The following is a 16,639-nucleotide window of genomic DNA, read 5'->3' as shown; positions in this document are numbered from 1 at the left end:
TTAACCTGGAGAAGGGATATAAAAGTGATAAAGCGGTGATAAGCGGAAGGTGATAACGCACCAGCCAATCATAACGGATTTGAAAAATGACAGTTAGGAGCTGGTGCATTATCACTTGCACTTATCACTGCTTTATCACTTCTTTATCACTTCTCCAGGCTTAATACATCTGCCCCAGGGTTTGTAGCAGCATTTGCATAACGTTGCAGATGGGCGACCACCAACAGACGCCGATGCGTTTCTGCATTCAACCTCTGAATCAGGCCATTAGTATGGGAAAGAAGGGGAAAACATAAGTTTGACACAAAATAAGTGCTCTAAATTATACAAAAGAGACCTAAAAATAAGAATTTACTCACCGGTAATTCTATTTCTCGTAGTCCGTAGTGGATGCTGGGGACTCCGTAAGGACCATGGGGAATAGCAGCTCCGCAGGAGACTGGGCACAACTAAGAAAGATTTAGGACTACCTGGTGTGCACTGGCTCCTCCCTCTATGCCTCTCCTCCAGACCTCAGTTAGGATACTGTGCCCGGAAGAGCTGACACAATAAGGAAAGGATTTGGAATCCCGGGTAAGACTCATACCAGCCACACCAATTACACCGTACAACTCGTGATACTATACCCAGTGAACAGTATGAATAACAACTGAGCCTCTCAAACAGATGGCTCCAAACAATAACCCTTTAGTTAGGCAATAACTATATACAAGTATTGCAGACAATCCGCACTTGGGATGGGCGCCCAGCATCCACTACGGACTACGAGAAATAGAATTACCGGTGAGTAAATTCTTATTTTCTCTGACGTCCTAGTGGATGCTGGGGACTCCGTAAGGACCATGGGGATTATACCAAAGCTCCTAAACGGGCGGGAGAGTGCGGATGACTCTGCAGCACCGAATGAGCAAACTCAAGGTCCTCCTCAGCCAGGGTATCAAACTTGTAGAATTTAGCAAATGTGTTTGAACCCGACCAAGTAGCAGCTCGGCAAAGTTGTAAAGCCGAGACCCCTCGGGCAGCCGCCCAAGAAGAGCCCACTTTCCTCGTGGAATGGGCTTTTACAGATTTAGGATGCGGCAGTCCAGCCGCAGAATGTGCAAGTTGAATCGTACTACAGATCCAGCGAGCAATAGACTGCTTTGAAGCAGGAGCACCCAGCTTGTTGGGCGCATACAGCATAAATAGCGAGTCAGTTTTCCTGACTCCAGCCGTCCTGGAAACATAGATTTTCAGGGCCCCTGACTACGTCCAGCAACTTGGAATCCTCCAAGTCCCGAGTAGCCGCAGGCACCACAATAGGTTGGTTGAAATGAAACGCTGATACCACCTTAGGAAGAAATTGGGGACGAGTCCTCAATTCCACCCTATCCATATGGAAAATCAGATAAGGCCTTTTACATGACAAAGCCGCCAATTCTGACACACGCCTGGCCGAAGCCAAGGCCAACAGCATGACCACTTTCCACGCGAGATATTTTAGTTTCACGGTTTTAAGTGGCTCAAACCAATGTGATTTTAGGAAATCCAACACCACGTTGAGATCCCAAGGTGCCACTGGAGGCACAAAAGGGGGCTGAATATGCAGCACTCCTTTAACAAACGTCTGAACTTCAGGCAGTGAAGCCAGTTCTTTTTGGAAGAAAATCGACAGAGCCGAAATCTGGACCTTAATGGAACCTAATTTTAGGCCCATAGTCACCCCTGACTGTAGGAAGTGCAGAAATCGACCCAGCTGAAATTCCTCCGTTGGGGCCCTTCTGGCCTCACACCAAGCAACATATTTACGCCATATGCGGTGATAATGGTTTGCGGTCACCTCCTTCCTAGCTTTAATCAGCGTAGGGATGACTTCCTCCGGAAGGCCCTTTTCCTTCAGGATCCGGCGTTCAACCGCCATGCCGTCAAACGCAGTCGCGGTAAGTCTTGGAACAGACAGGGTCCCTGCTGCAGCAGGTCCCGTCTGAGCGGCAGAGGCCATGGTTCCTCTGATATCATTTCTTGAAGTTCTGGGTACCAAGCTCTTCTGGCCAATCCGGAACAATGATTATAGTTCTTACTCTTCTCCTTCTTATTATCCTCAGTACCTTGGGTATGAGAGGAAGAGGAGGGAACACATAAACAGACTGGTACACCCACGGTGTCACTAAAGCGTCCACGGCTATCGCCTGAGGGTCCCTTGACCTGGCGCAATATCTTTTTAGCTTTTTGTTGAGGCGGGACGCCATCATGTCCACCTGTGGCCTTTCCCACCGGTGTACAACCATTTGGAAGACTTCTGGATGAAGTCCCCACTCTCCCGGGTGGAGGTCGTGCCTGCTGAGAAAGTCTGCTTCCCAGTTGTCCACTCCGGGAATGAACACTGCTGACAGTGCTAACACATGATTTTCCGCCCATCGGAGAATCCTTGTGGCTTCTGCCATCGCCATCCTGCTTCTTGTGCCGCCCTGTCGGTTTACATGGGCGACCGCCGTGATGGTGTCTGACTGGATCAGCACCGGCTGGTGTTGAAGCAGGGGTCTTGCCTGACTTAGGGCATTGTAAATGGCCCTTAGTTCCAGAATATTTATGTGTAGGGAAGTCTCCTGACTCGACCATTGTCCCTGGAAGTTTCTTCCCTGTGTGACTGCCCCCCAACCTCGAAGGCTGGCATCCGTGGTCACCAGGATCCAGTCCTGTATGCCGAATCTGCGGCCCTCTAGAAGATGAGCACTCTGCAGCCACCACAGCAGCGACACCCTGGCCCTTGGAGACAGGGTTATCAGCCGATGCATCTGAAGATGCGATCCGGACCACTTGTCCAACAGATCCCACTGAAAGATCCTTGCATGGAACCTTCCGAATGGAATTGCTTCGTAAGAAGCCACCATCTTTCCCAGGACTCGCGTGCAGTGGTGCACCGACACCTGTTTTGGTTTTAGGAGGTCTCTGACTAGAGATGACAACTCCTTGGCCTTCTCCTCCGGGAGAAACACTTTTTTCTGTTCTGTGTCCAGAACCATCCCCAGGAACAGTAGACGCGTTGTAGGAACCAGTTGCGACTTTGGAATATTCAGGATCCAGCCGTGCTGTTGTAGCACTTCCCGAGCTAGTGCTACTCCGATCAACAACTGTTCCCTGGACCTCGCCTTTATAAGGAGATCGTCCAAGTACGGGATAATTAAAACTCCCTTTTTCCGAAGGAGTATCATCATTTCGGCCATTACCTTGGTAAATACCCTGGGTGCCGTGGACAGACCAAACGGCAACGTCTGGAATTGGTAATGACAGTCCTGTACCACAAATCTGAGGTACTCCTGGTGAGGAGGGTAAATGGGGACATGCAGGTAAGCATCCTTGATGTCCAGTGATACCATGTAATCCCCCTCGTCCAGGCTTGCAATCACCGCCCTGAGCGATTCCATCTTGAACTTGAACCTTCTTATATAAGTGTTCAAGGATTTTAAATTTAAAATGGGTCTCACCGAACCGTCCGGTTTCGGTACCACAAACATTGTGGAATAGTAACCCCGTCCTTGTTGAAGGAGGGGTACCTTGATTATCACCTGCTGAGAATACAGCTTGTGAATCGCCTCCAGCACTGCCTCCCTGTCCGGGGGAGCTGTCGGCAAGGCAGATTTGAGGAAACGGCGAGGGGGAGACGTCTCGAATTCCAGCTTGTACCCCTGAGATACTACTTGTAGAATCCAGGGATCCACCCGTGAGCGAGCCCACTGGTCGCTGAAGTTCTTGAGACGGGCCCCCACCGTACCTGGCTCTGCCTGTGGAGCCCCAGAGTCATGCGGTGGACTTAGAGGAAGCGGGGGAGGACTTTTGTTCCTGGGAACTGGCTGTATGTTGCAGCTTTTTCCCTCTACCTCTGCCTCTGGGCAGAAAGGACTCGCCTCTAACCCGCTTGCCTTTCTGGGGCCGAAAGGACTGTACCTGATAATACGGTGCTTTCTTTGGCTGTGAGGGAACATGGGGTAAAAATGCTGACTTCCCAGCTGTCGCTGTGGAAACGAGGTCCGAGAGACCATCCCCAAACAACTCCTCACCCTTGTAAGGCAAAACTTCCATGTGCCTTTTAGAATCTGTATCTCCTGTCCACTGCCGAGTCCACAATCCTCTCCTGGCAGAAATGGACATTGCGTTTATTTTAGATGCCAGCCGGCAAATATCCCTCTGTGCATCTCTCATGTATAAGACAGCGTCCTTAATATGCTCTATGGTTAGCAATAAAATTATAGCTGAGCGAGATAGCCCCGCCCCCTTCTCGGCGGACTTCTCCCGCTTTTTTCAGGATATTTTTGGCAGGGGATTTTACACATATATAGTCTTACTGACTAGATTATGTGTTTTTTTGCCAAGCTAAGGTACTCTTATTGCAGCCCAGGGCGCCCCCCCCCCCCCAGCGCCCTGCACCCATCAGTGACCGGAGTGTGTGGTGTGCATGGGGAGCAATGGCGCACAGCTGCAGTGCTGTGCGCTACCTTAATGAAGACCGGAGTCTTCAGCCGCCGATTTCCTGGACGTTCTTCTTGCTTCTGGCTCTGCAAGGGGGACGGCGGCGCGGCTCCGGGACCGGACGACCGAGGCTGGGCCTGTGTTCGATCCCTCTGGAGCTAATGGTGTCCAGTAGCCTAAGAAGCCCAAGCTAGCTGCAAGCAGGTAGGTTCGCTTCTTCTCCCCTCAGTCCCTCGTAGCAGTGAGTCTGTTGCCAGCAGATCTCACTGAAAATAAAAAACCTAAATATACTTTCTTTTCTAAGAGCTCAGGAGAGCCCCTAGTGTGCAACCAGCTCGGCCGGGCACACAATTCTAACTGGAGGAGGGGCATAGAGGGAGGAGCCAGTGCACACCAGGTAGTCCTAAATCTTTCTTAGTTGTGCCCAGTCTCCTGCGGAGCCGCTATTCCCCATGGTCCTTACGGAGTCCCCAGCATCCACTAGGACATCAGAGAAAGTAATTTAATAGAACTACCGACCCTGTGCAGTCCCTTTTCTCTAATTACCAGAACACATTTTCCTAGTTATTGTAATTGTTAAGAACTAATACACAAACCACAAACGGGGGCATGTCAGAACAGAAGGAAAACGCCCTACAAACACTTATGGAACTTACGGCTTGGTCTTATGCCATTCCTTATGGATCTCTTTTGAGAACTTCGATAAAATTTCTTCAGCCAAATCAGATTTTCTCAAGGACCAAATATCATCCACTTTTAGGGGCTGTTTGTAACCTCTAAACATTATTCTTAAGAAGAAAAAAAAAACAATAATATTACATAAGCATATTACTGTATGTGTATTCATAAGAAGCGTAATTAACAAGTCTCTAAATGGATAGCTGCAGTAGTGGCCTGTTGGCTGCTGCATCTTTGTGCTAGGACAATGGTGTCCAACACATTATACTTATTTCCCAATTGCCCAGCTACTTTACAAAGCACTCTACATTCCCACAGATAACTCTTTTTGTTGCCATTTCACCATAATGACACCTTAGTTTATTAAAATGGTGGCCACATATGAGAGTGCAGGTTTGTGCAGTTAAAAGACCAATGCAGACCCAACTATTGTCACACAACTAAAAATACCAAAGGATGTCCATCTAATAGCCCACTGCCATTTAACCTTCTCTTGCACCAAATATCAGGGCAAATATAGCACAGGATGGATATTTTTGCGCTGTACCAAACAGGGCAAGTCTGTGGGCAGTTTGAAGTTCTGATTCACCATGTAACCTCAGACACCAAGGACACAAGGATATAAAACAAACTACATTACTATATATGAGGAAATGAGAAACGCCTAAACTGATCTTTATAATAAGCACACTTATTGGCAAGCTGCTCAATCAGATTGTGATGTCACTCAGGTGCTAAAAGGGAGGGGTAATTCTGGGTAAGAGAAAAACATTTTGCTATCCCTATTGCACACTGAGTGAGAAATAACACTACATAATAAACAGATAATACAGAGATCTTAGTTGCGTATATCTGCAGATATAGGGTTAAGCCCCCAGGCCGACTGGCAAGGCGTCTCTGTCACTGGGGGTCCCCAAGGGCGTAGCTACCATATGTGCAGGCAGTGCAGCTGCTTTGGGGCCCGGAGCTGAGAGGGGCCCACCTTTCCTGTCAAAGTTTCATGCGTTGTATACATTTGTCGCCATTGGGTGGTATGTAGGGGTCCTTTCAAACTTTTTCCTTGGGGCCTGCAATATATCTAGGTATGCCCCTGGACTTGCTTATTGTAGTGTGGTATAAATAGAACTGGCGAGCATTTTTTAATATTATATAATATAAACCAGTGCACTGTAATGAGGCACAATATGAACGGGGAGCACTATATATCATAATGTCAATTGGGGGTACTGTGTGGCACAATGTGTACTGGCAGCTCTGAAATGTGACATAGGGTGAACTTAAGCCCTACTACGATTCATAAAAGAAACTAAGGCACGACTAAGGTGCATAACATTAAATAAGGCTCTACTATGGTTCAGAAAATAAACTAAAGGACACTATTACAGGGCATAAGATTAACAACTGCTGCAGAGAAGTGTCTCTCTAGAAGCACTGGGACAGGGCCCTTCAAAATGTTGCTATGGGCCCACAAAGTTCTGGTTAGCCCCTGGGGGTCCCTAATACTAGGTGTGGGTCCGGGGTGCGGGACCCCATCATGTCGGCACAGGCCAGCTACCCCAGGGCACCACACAGGAGTATTATCTGTTTATTATGTACTGTTATTTCTCACTCAGTGTTCATTAGGGATAGCAAAATGTTTTTCTCTTACCCAGAATTACCCCTACCTTTTAGCGCCTGAGTGACATCACTATCTGATTGAGCAGCTTGCCAATAAATGTGCATTGTATTTCAGAGAGGCATGGATGGGACAGCATTAGGAGGGATTGCAGACTCCAGAGTGCCATTGGAGAAGCTAGAGGTGTCTCCAGGTAAGCTGGCTCTCAGATGCTGTAGGAGCCATTATCATGTGGCCTTACACTGGGCTATTAGACCCAGACATATGTCATTATTTATGGGGTGGGTTTGGGGTGCGATTTTCCCTGTGTTGGTAAGGCTGGGCTGCTTCAGGTTGGCACACCCTAACACTTTATTAACACTTATGTTTTTCCCTATCACATTGTATATATTTTTGTATTATTTTAATCACATCTCACTTACATAGCACTTATGTGCTTCTTAATAACCCTTACTAATTTTCACCTGTGTGCTGCCCTGGGGTAACCGGATGGTGCCGACATGATGAGGTCCCGCACCACGGACCAACACCTAGTATGAGGGACCCCCAGTGACAGAGATGCCTTGCCATTCGGCCTGGGGGCTTAACCCTATATCTGCAGATATACGCAACTAAGATCTCTGTATTATCTGTTTATTATGTAGTGTTATTTCTCACTCAGTGTGCATTAAGGGATAGCAAAAATAAGATTTTAAACCTACCAGTAAATCTTTTTCTCCTAGTCCGTAGAGGATGCTGGGGACTCCGTAAGGACCATGGGGTATAGACGGCTCCGCAGGAGACATGGGCACTATAAAGAACTTTAGAATGGGTGTGCACTGGCTCCTCCCTCTATGCCCCTCCTCCAGACCTCAGTTAGAGAAACTTTGCCCAGAGGAGACGGACAGTACGAGGAAAGGATTTTTGTTAATCTAAGGGCAAGATTCATACCAGCCCACACCATCCACACCGTATAACCTGGCCTATACGCAACCAGTTAACAGTATGAACAAAACAGTATCAGCCAACGACTGATCTTAACTGTAACATAACCCTTATGTAAGCAATAACTATATACAAGTCATGCAGAAAAATGTCCGCACTGGGACGGGCGCCCAGCATCCTCTACGGACTAGGAGAAAAAGATTTACCGGTAGGTTTAAAATCTTATTTTCTCTTACGTCCTAGAGGATGCTGGGGACTCCGTAAGGACCATGGGGATTATACCAAAGCTCCAAACCGGGCGGGAGAGTGCGGATGACTCTGCAGCACCGATTGAGCAAACATGAGGTCCTCCTCAGCCCGGGTATCAAACTTGTAGAATTTTGCAAAAGTGTTTGAACCCGACCAAGTAGCTGCTCGGCAAAGCTGTAAGGCCGAGACTCCTCGGGCAGCCGCCCAAGAAGAGCCCACCTTCCTAGTGGAATGGGCCTTTACTGAAATTGATAACGGCAATCCAGCCGTAGAATGAGCCTGCTGAATCGTGTTACAGATCCAGCGAGAAATAGTCTGCCTAGAAGCAGGAGTGCCAACCTTGTTGGCTGCATACAGGACAAACAGTGCCTCTGTTTTCCTAACCCGAGCCGTCCTGACTACGTAAATTTTTAAGGCCCTGACTACATCCAGGGATTTGGAATCCTCCAAGTCTCCCGTTGCCACAGGCACCACAATAGGTTGGTTCATATGAAAAGATGACACCACCTTAGGCAAAAATTGAGGACGAGTCCTCAACTCTGCTCTATCCTCATGGAAAATGAGATAGGGGCTCTTATGAGATAAGGCCGCCAATTCGGACACCCGCCTTGCAGATGCCAAGGCCAACAACAAGACCACTTTCCAAGTGAGAAACTTTAATTCAACTGTTTGAAGAGGTTCAAACCAGTGAGATTTTAGGAACTGTAACACCACGTTAAGGTCCCATGGTGCCACTGGGGGCACAAAAGGAGGCTGGATGTGTAGCACTCCCTTTACAAAAGTTTGGACTTCTGGGAGAGAAGCCAATTCCCTCTGGAAGAATATAGATAGGGCCGAAATCTGTACCTTAATGGAGCCTAGCTTTAGGCCCATATCCACTCCTGTCTGTAGAAAGTGGAGAAAACGGCCCAAGTGGAAATCTTCCATAGGAGCATCCTTGGCTTCACACCAAGATACATACTTCCTCCAGATACGGTGATAATGTTTCGCAGTCACTTCCTTCCTAGCCTTTATCAGAGTAGGGATGACTTCTTCCGAAATACCCTTCCCCGCTAGGATTCGGTGTTCAACCGCCATGCCGTCAAACGTAACTGCGGTAAGTCTTGGAACACGCAGGGTCCCTGCTGCAATAGGTCCTCCCTGAGAGGAAGAGGCCACGGATCTTCTGTGAGCATCTCCTGAAGATCTGAATACCAGGCCCTTCGAGGCCAATCTGGAACAATGAGTATTGTCTGTACTCTTTTCCGTCTTATGATTCTCAATATTTTTGAGATGAGAGGAAGAGGAGGGAACACATAGACCTACTGAAACACCCATGGTGCCACTAGGGCGTCCACCGCTACTGCCTGAGGGTCCCTTGACCTGGCACAATACCTCCGAAGCTTCTTGTTGAGGCGTGATGCCATCATGTCTGTTTGAGGAAGTCTCCAAAGACTTGTTATTTCTGCAAAGACTTCTTGATGAAGATCCCACTCCCCTGGATGGAGATCGTGTCTGCTGAGGAAGTCTGCTTCCCATTTGTCCACTCCCGGAATGAATACCGCTGACAGAGAGCTTACGTGATTTTCTGCCCAGCGCAGAATCCTGGTGGCTTCCTCCATTGCCACTCTGCTCCTTGTCCTGCCTTGGCGGTTTACATGAGCCACGGCTGTGACGTTGTCTGATTGAATCAGAACCGGTAGGTCGCGAAGAAGATTCTCCGCTTGTCGTAGGCCGTTGCATATGGCCCTTAATTCCAGTATGTTGATGTGTAGACAAGCCTCCTGGCTTGACCACAGTCCCTGAAAATTCCTTCCTTGTGTGACTGCTCCCCATCCTCGGAGGCTCGCGTCCGTGGTCACCAGAACCCAGTCCTGAATGCCGAACCTGCGACCTTCTAGAAGGTGAGCACTCTGCAGCCACCACAGGAGAGACAGGGGGGACAGGTTTATTTTCTGATGTATTTGAAGGTGGGACCCCGATCACTTGTCCAGAAGGTCCCACTGAAATGTCCTCGCATGAAACCTGCCGAAGGGGATGGCCTCGTAGGCTGCCACCATTTTTCCCAGAACTCGAGTGCATTGATGAACAGACACTCTTTTTGGTTTTAGCAGGTCTCTGACCATGTTCTGGAGGTCCTGGGCTTTTTCCATTGGGAGAAAAACCTTCTTCTGTTCCGTGTCCAGAATCATGCCTAAGAAAGGCAGCCGAGTCGTTGGAACCAACCATGTTGCTGTAGTACTCTCAGGGAGAGCGACACGCTTTTCTGCAATTGATCTCTTGATCTCGCTTTTATCAGGAGATCGTTCAAGTACGGGATAACTGTGACTCCCTGCCTGCGCAGGAGCACCATCGTCTCCGCCATCACCTTCGTGAAAATCCTCGGGGCCGTGGAAAGCCCAAACGGCAACGTCTGAAACTGGTAATGACAGTCCTGTACAGCGAATCTCAGGTACTCCTGATGAGGAGGATATATGGGGACATGAAGGTATGCATCCTTTATGTCCAGTGACACCATAAAATCCCCCCCTTCCAGACTGGAGATCACTGCCCTGAGCGATTCCATCTTGAATTTGAACCTTTTCAAGTACAGGTTTAGGGATTTCAGATTTAAAATGGGTCTGACCGAGCCATCCGGCTTCGGGACCACGAACAGGGTTGAATAGTACCCTTTTCCCTGTTGGATTAGGGGAACCGTGACAATCACTTGCTGTTGACGCAGCTTTTGAATTGCAGTTAACACTACTGCCCTCTCAGGGGGAGAAGCTGGCAAGGCCGATTTGAAAAATCGTCGAGGAAGCACCTCTTCGAATTCTAGTTTGTAGCCCTGGGATACAATTTCCTACACCCAAGGATCCACGTCTGACAGAACCCAGACCTGGCTGAAGAGTCGAAGACGTGCCCCCACCGGTGCGGACTCCCTCAGTGGAGCCCCAGCGTCATGCGGTGGATTTAGTAGAAGTCGGGGAGGACTTCTGTTCCTGGGAGCTAGCCGAAGCAGGCGTACTTTTCCCTCTACCCTTACCTCTGGCAAGGAAGGATGAGCCCCGACCTCTTCTGGACTAATGTGACCGGAAGGACTGCATCTGATATTGTGGAGTTTTCTTTTGCTGTGGGGGAACAAAAGGCAAAAAAGTAGATGGTGCCCCCCCCCCTCTTTTTAGCCCTGTGTCACCGTGCTCAGCAGGGGAGAGTCCGGGGAGCCAGCGTCTCTGCAGTGCTCTGTGGAGAAAATGGCGCTGGTTAGTGCTGTGAGACCAAGCTCCGCCCCCTCCAGCGGCGGGCTTCGGTCCCACTCAATTTTATAATACTGGCGGGGGATTTATATAACTACTGCCTCCGCAGCCTATAATACTCCTATGCCAGCCTTAAAGGTTTATATTGCTGCCCAGGGCGCCCCCTCCCTGCGCCCTGCACCCATCCGTGCCTGCTAGTGTGTGTTGTGTGGGAGCAATGGCGCGCAGCGTTACCGCTGCGCGCTTACCTCCGGGAAGATCTGAAGTCTTCTGCCGCCTTGAAGTCTTCTTTTCTTCTTATACTCACCCGGCTTCTATCTTCCGGCTCTGCGAGGAGGACGGCGGCGCGGTTCTGGGACGAACAGCGAAAGGAGACCTGCGTTCCGACTCCCTCTGGAGCTATTGGTGTTCAGTAGCCTAAGAAGCAGAGCCTATCACTTAAGTACTGTAGGTCTGCTTCTCTCTCCTCAGTTCCACGATGCAGGGAGCCTGTTGCCAGCAGTGCTCCCTGAAAATAAAAAACCTAACAAAATTCTTTTTTCAGAGAAACTCAGGAGAGCTCCCTGTAATGCACCCAGTCTCCTCTGGGCACAGGATCTAACTGAGGTCTGGAGGAGGGGCATAGAGGGAGGAGACAGTGCACACCCATTCTAAAGTTCTTTATAGTGCCCATGTCTCCTGCGGAGCCCGTCTATACCCCATGGTCCTTACGGAGTCCCCAGCATCCTCTAGGACGTAAGAGGGGGAAAAAATGTCAAACCTTTATAATAGGTTTATAATTGTACAGTTTTTGCAGCTTATCCACAAACACCCATTCTATAATAGGTCCAAATAGCTTCATTTAGTGCGCTGCGGACATTGTAAATTAGCTGCGCCAAAATACTAATCCTGAGTTCCTAGTACACTGTAAGCAAAGTGAGACGCAAATTGGGGAAAAAGTAGCTAAGATGAGGAAAAAGTAGACAGACAATCTAAGGAAAAATGGCAAAAGACAGGTCCAATACAAATCGCCTGCACCATGCACTGTTATGCTATATCTGCGACTTTATACTAATTCCTATGTAACAAAACAAAAAAATCCCTAGTACATATATGCATACTAAGACGCAAACTTGAGGAAGAAGTATCAGGATTGTGGAAAAAATACTCATCACTGGAAACATGCCAGTCGTCTCACACCATGTGGCACAAAATATACGTTCCTGTAAGAACTTACTGTTAATAACGGTATTTCTCCTAAGTCCACAGGATACATTGGGATACAGTGGAGCAACAGCAGATTTGCACCAATCGGTCAAAGCTTTTCGGCCTTCCAGCATGCAACGGGCCCGTCCATATATCCCCGCCTCCTGGCTCAGGCAAATCAGTTGGTTTCCAAAGCTCAAGGCAGGAGTATCATGTAGAGCCCTAATCAGGCGAGAAGAACACACATGCACACCCTTCCATACAAGAGGGAAGAGGTTAGTGAGTAATAGGATCCTCAAATCAGGTGCGTAAGGGTAGAATCCCTGTGGAACTTGTGGACTTAAGAGAAATACCGTTATCAACGGTAAGTTCTTACCATAACATATATTTCTCCTGCAGGGTCCACAGGGTATCCACAGGATACATTGGGATGTCCCTAAGCAATTTAGTGGTGGGGACACCCCTGATTAGACAGGAGAATCCTTCGCCCGAATTCAGCATCCTGAGAGGCAAAAGTAACAAAGGCATAATGTCTAATGAATGTGTAAATGGAGAACATGTGTCTACCTAACATATCTATTCTGCTGAAACAGCACATTGTGCTGCCCATAATGGACCTACCTTATAAGTAGAATGAGCAGAGACATTAGCCGGAGACAGGGAGATCAGCTTGAGAATATGTTTCTGAGATTTTCATCCAAAGCCATTCAGTGTCTGCTTATCCACAGGCCATCTTCTCTTGTGAAATTCATAGAGAATGAAGAGAGTATCTGTCTTTCTCATGGCACTGGTATGGTGATCCACATAGATCCTTAAGATACGGACTACGTCCAACAATGCATCTCCCACAGCAAAGTCCGGCCCCTAGAAGACGGGACAATTTCTTCATTAAGATGGAATTTAGGAAGATACCCAGATTTGGTTCGAAAAGCTGCTCTATCTGGATAAAAAAAAATCAGAAATGGAGGATGACAGAACCATGCCCTTACATCTGCAATTCTTTAACTGAAGCAAAGTCAGTAGAAAGAAACTTTAGCTCTCAATTATTTAAGAGCCAATCTTTCAAGTGGTTCAAATGGGACAACTTGAAGGGCCTTTAGGACTTACTTAAATCACAAGGCACTGTAGGAAGAACAAAAAGAGGTTCAATGTGTCACATTCCTTGGAAAAAAGTGCGCACATCCTGTAGATTAACATTTTTCCTTTGAAACCATACAGTCAATGCTGACACTCGTACTCTCAAGGAAGTCAGCCATAAACCTTTATGCATTCCTGCCTAAAGGATGCTAAGACTCTGGAAAAGCCAAGGGTCAAATTTTTGATCCCTACAGCAATGAACATAGGTTTGCCCTATTTGGTGATAAATGCAAGCTGAGGAAATTTTCCTTGCTCTGAGCATAATTAGAATTACCTGTTGGGAGAGTTCTCTTGCCTTCAAGATGGGAGGATTTGAGAGTCACTTCGCCAAATACAGTCCATGCAGGTGTTTGTGATAACCAGGACCCTGAGATGGTAGATCTGGCCATTAAAGGAGTAGAAATGGAGCATCCATCGACATCCTCTGCAGATCTGTGTACCAAAGTCTTACCTTTCGTAGCACCCAGTATCACAAAGCGATTGGTGGAACACATGAACCAGACGAAAGTTGACAAGCCATCCACAAGATTGCTCTGGGATTTGTTCTTGACCCGTATGCGAAACATATGTTGTTCTGACAGGACGGCAAGAACCCCCATTATCTACCAGAGTTTTTAAGACCTTGGCATGTAAGTCCATACATTTACCTGAATCGTGAGTTGAGTGAGAAATTCTGCTTCCCAGTTTAGGACTGCCTGAATGAGTACTGCGGACAAGGCTGGATAATGAAGTTCTGTCCACCTTAAAGTGTGACTTACCTTCATCATGTTTTGGCTGCGAAATCCTCCCTGATGGATGAGGTACGCCACTGCCATTGCATGTCCGAGAAGATCTGATCTGGATTCATCAGAAGGATAATCTTTGCCTGAATAAATGCCATATATATGGCCCGAGGTTCCAATATATTTATTGGCAGGCAACCTTTCTTCCTTGGTCCATTGCCCCTGGAAGCAACTCCTTCCTGACACTTCAAGCCAGCCCCACAGGCTGGTATCCATTGTCAGAGTTGCCATCTGATATTCAAAGGAGCCTTCCTTTGTTCAGGATAGATTGTCCAATAACCATAAAGCTATTGATCTCCTAACTGATTAAAAACATTTCTACTTGGAAATGATCAGACATTGCAGATGTATCTAATGAAACTGAGTATACTCCATCATGTACAATGTCTACACATCAAAACCCATCACACTCATTACCACGTAAATGGATACCGTTTGACTGTGTAGCAATTCCTGAATCCTTAAGTGAATTTTGGATATTCTGTTCAGAGGTAAATTACTCTCTGAATAGCCATTCCAACACAGACCCCAAGTGAGTCATCTGATGTGACGGAACCAGAGACGACATTGCTCAATTTATGAGCCAACCATATCTCTGTAACAAGCTATTGTCTGTTACAGATGAACGTGAACAATTCCTGAGACTGTGCCAGGATTATTAAGTCATTGCGATCTGGGGGGGGGGGGGGGTTAAACACTTATCTCCTGCTACCAAAGATAAGATGCCATCACTACCATAATTTTGGTGAATACTCTGGGAGCTGTGGTCAGCCCCATGGTAGGTCCTGAAATTGAGGCTAGAGAATAACACCTAACATAGCGCTGATGGACCAGTGCTACAGGAACATGTGGATAGGTATCCTGAATATTCTGGAATGGTCTAAATTCTCCTGCTATGTGGCCCGGGGCATACAAAAAGTACTTGTTCAGAACTTTGAGATTGAGTATGGGCCGGAATGACCAATTTGGCTTCTGGACTAGAAACAGGTTGAAATCAAACCTTGTCCTTAAAGTGCAGGAGGAACTGAATTATCACTCCTGACTGGAGCACCTGAACTACCTCTTGCAAAGCACTATTCTTCGTTTCCACCGAAGATGGGCTGGTACAATTTTATTGAGGATGTTTCTTGAAAACACCTACAACACTTGGTATTACCAGGAGGTTTACCATCCAAATACTAACCAGGACCAACACTGCTTAGCTTCCAAGATCAGATAAGATTTGGCATGTCCAGTGTGGAGTGGCTGTAAATCATACCGTGAAATACCGCTTTTTTGCACCCAGACCTGTAGTAGACTGCTACCATGTCACTGACCTGGGTTGGGAGTGTTGAGAACTCGGGGGTTCTTCCGATGGTAGGGAAGAGGAACCACAGCTGGGCCGGAGCAGGGATGGCCGGATGTAGGTTTTCCTCATGCAGAACTTAGCCGTTGTAACCGACGTGTAATGCTAAAGAATTAGTTGTGGCCAAGGCTTTGGGGCGATGCTGAAGTACACAGAAGAATTAAGAACTTGTGAGCGATGTTGAAGAAATTAATGAAGATTTGAGAACGATGTTGAAGCACACAGAAGAATGAAGAACTTGTGAGCGATGTTGAAGAAATGAATGAGGATTTGAGAACGATGTTGAAGCACACAGAAGAATGAAGAACTTGTGAGTGATGCTGAAGAAATAAATGAGGATTTGAGATTCAGTGTAACTCTGGAAGTTTGGGAGGCGTTCCACTTAGGGATACCCTGTAATACTGGAAGCACAGGAGGTGTCCCTCTGAGAGATACACTGTAACGCTGGTAACGCAGGGAATATCCCACTGAGTGATACACTGTAACACTGGTAGCACAGGGAAGGTTCCACTGAGTGATACACTGTAATGCTGGTAGCACAGGGAATGTCCCACTGAAAGATACTCTGCAACGCTGGAACACAGGAGACGTTCAGCTTGAGAACACGCTGAACGCTGCTAGCACTGGTGATCATTGGAAAAGACGATACTCAGGCGCTGGGGCTCTGTGCGGCGTCTGCCTTTGAACTTCACGCCCTCTCCTGAATGGCGGAAGGGGCAGATGACGTCACCCGCTCACCACGCTCTCGTGGATGCCGGGCGCAATGGCGGTGCCCACACCCCGGGAACCCGCCGGAGGCAGCGGCAGCAAGAGCGACGACACGGAGCCCACCGGGGGCGACGACCGCCACGAGACCCAGCGCACCCGGAGCGGTAAGCGCGGCAGCCGCAGCGCCGCGAGTGTGACAGTACCCCCTCCTCTAGGAGTGGCCCCTGGACACTTTCCTAGTTTCGTTGGATGTTTAGAATGAAAGATCCGGACTAGTCGGGGAGCAGTGACTTCAGAAGCTTTGACCCAGCTCCTCTCCTCAGGACCAAAACCTTTCCATTCTACCAGATACTGT

At 47.9% G+C, this 16,639-nt stretch overlaps 1 protein-coding gene and 1 pseudogene across 2 annotated transcripts in view; both read right to left on the bottom strand.

Annotated features, from left to right (window-relative positions):
• The window catches only part of LOC134945223 (multidrug resistance-associated protein 1-like), a 337,654-nt gene that overhangs the window by 206,835 nt on the left and 114,180 nt on the right, over window positions 1-16,639 (bottom strand). For both annotated transcript variants that reach the window (XM_063934380.1, XM_063934379.1), the window contains exon 8: window positions 5,103-5,234. In XM_063934380.1, coding sequence (XP_063790450.1) covers window positions 5,103-5,234 — 132 coding nt within the window. The remainder of the gene's footprint in view (window positions 1-5,102; window positions 5,235-16,639) is intronic.
• Window positions 15,366-15,484, bottom strand: LOC134946329 (5S ribosomal RNA; annotated as a pseudogene).

This window comes from Pseudophryne corroboree, chromosome 7 (assembly GCF_028390025.1).
Source record: "Pseudophryne corroboree isolate aPseCor3 chromosome 7, aPseCor3.hap2, whole genome shotgun sequence".
Classification (NCBI taxonomy): domain Eukaryota; kingdom Metazoa; phylum Chordata; class Amphibia; order Anura; family Myobatrachidae; genus Pseudophryne; species Pseudophryne corroboree.
Note: the sequence above shows the minus strand (reverse complement) of the source record. Positions and strands in the feature narration are given on the sequence as shown.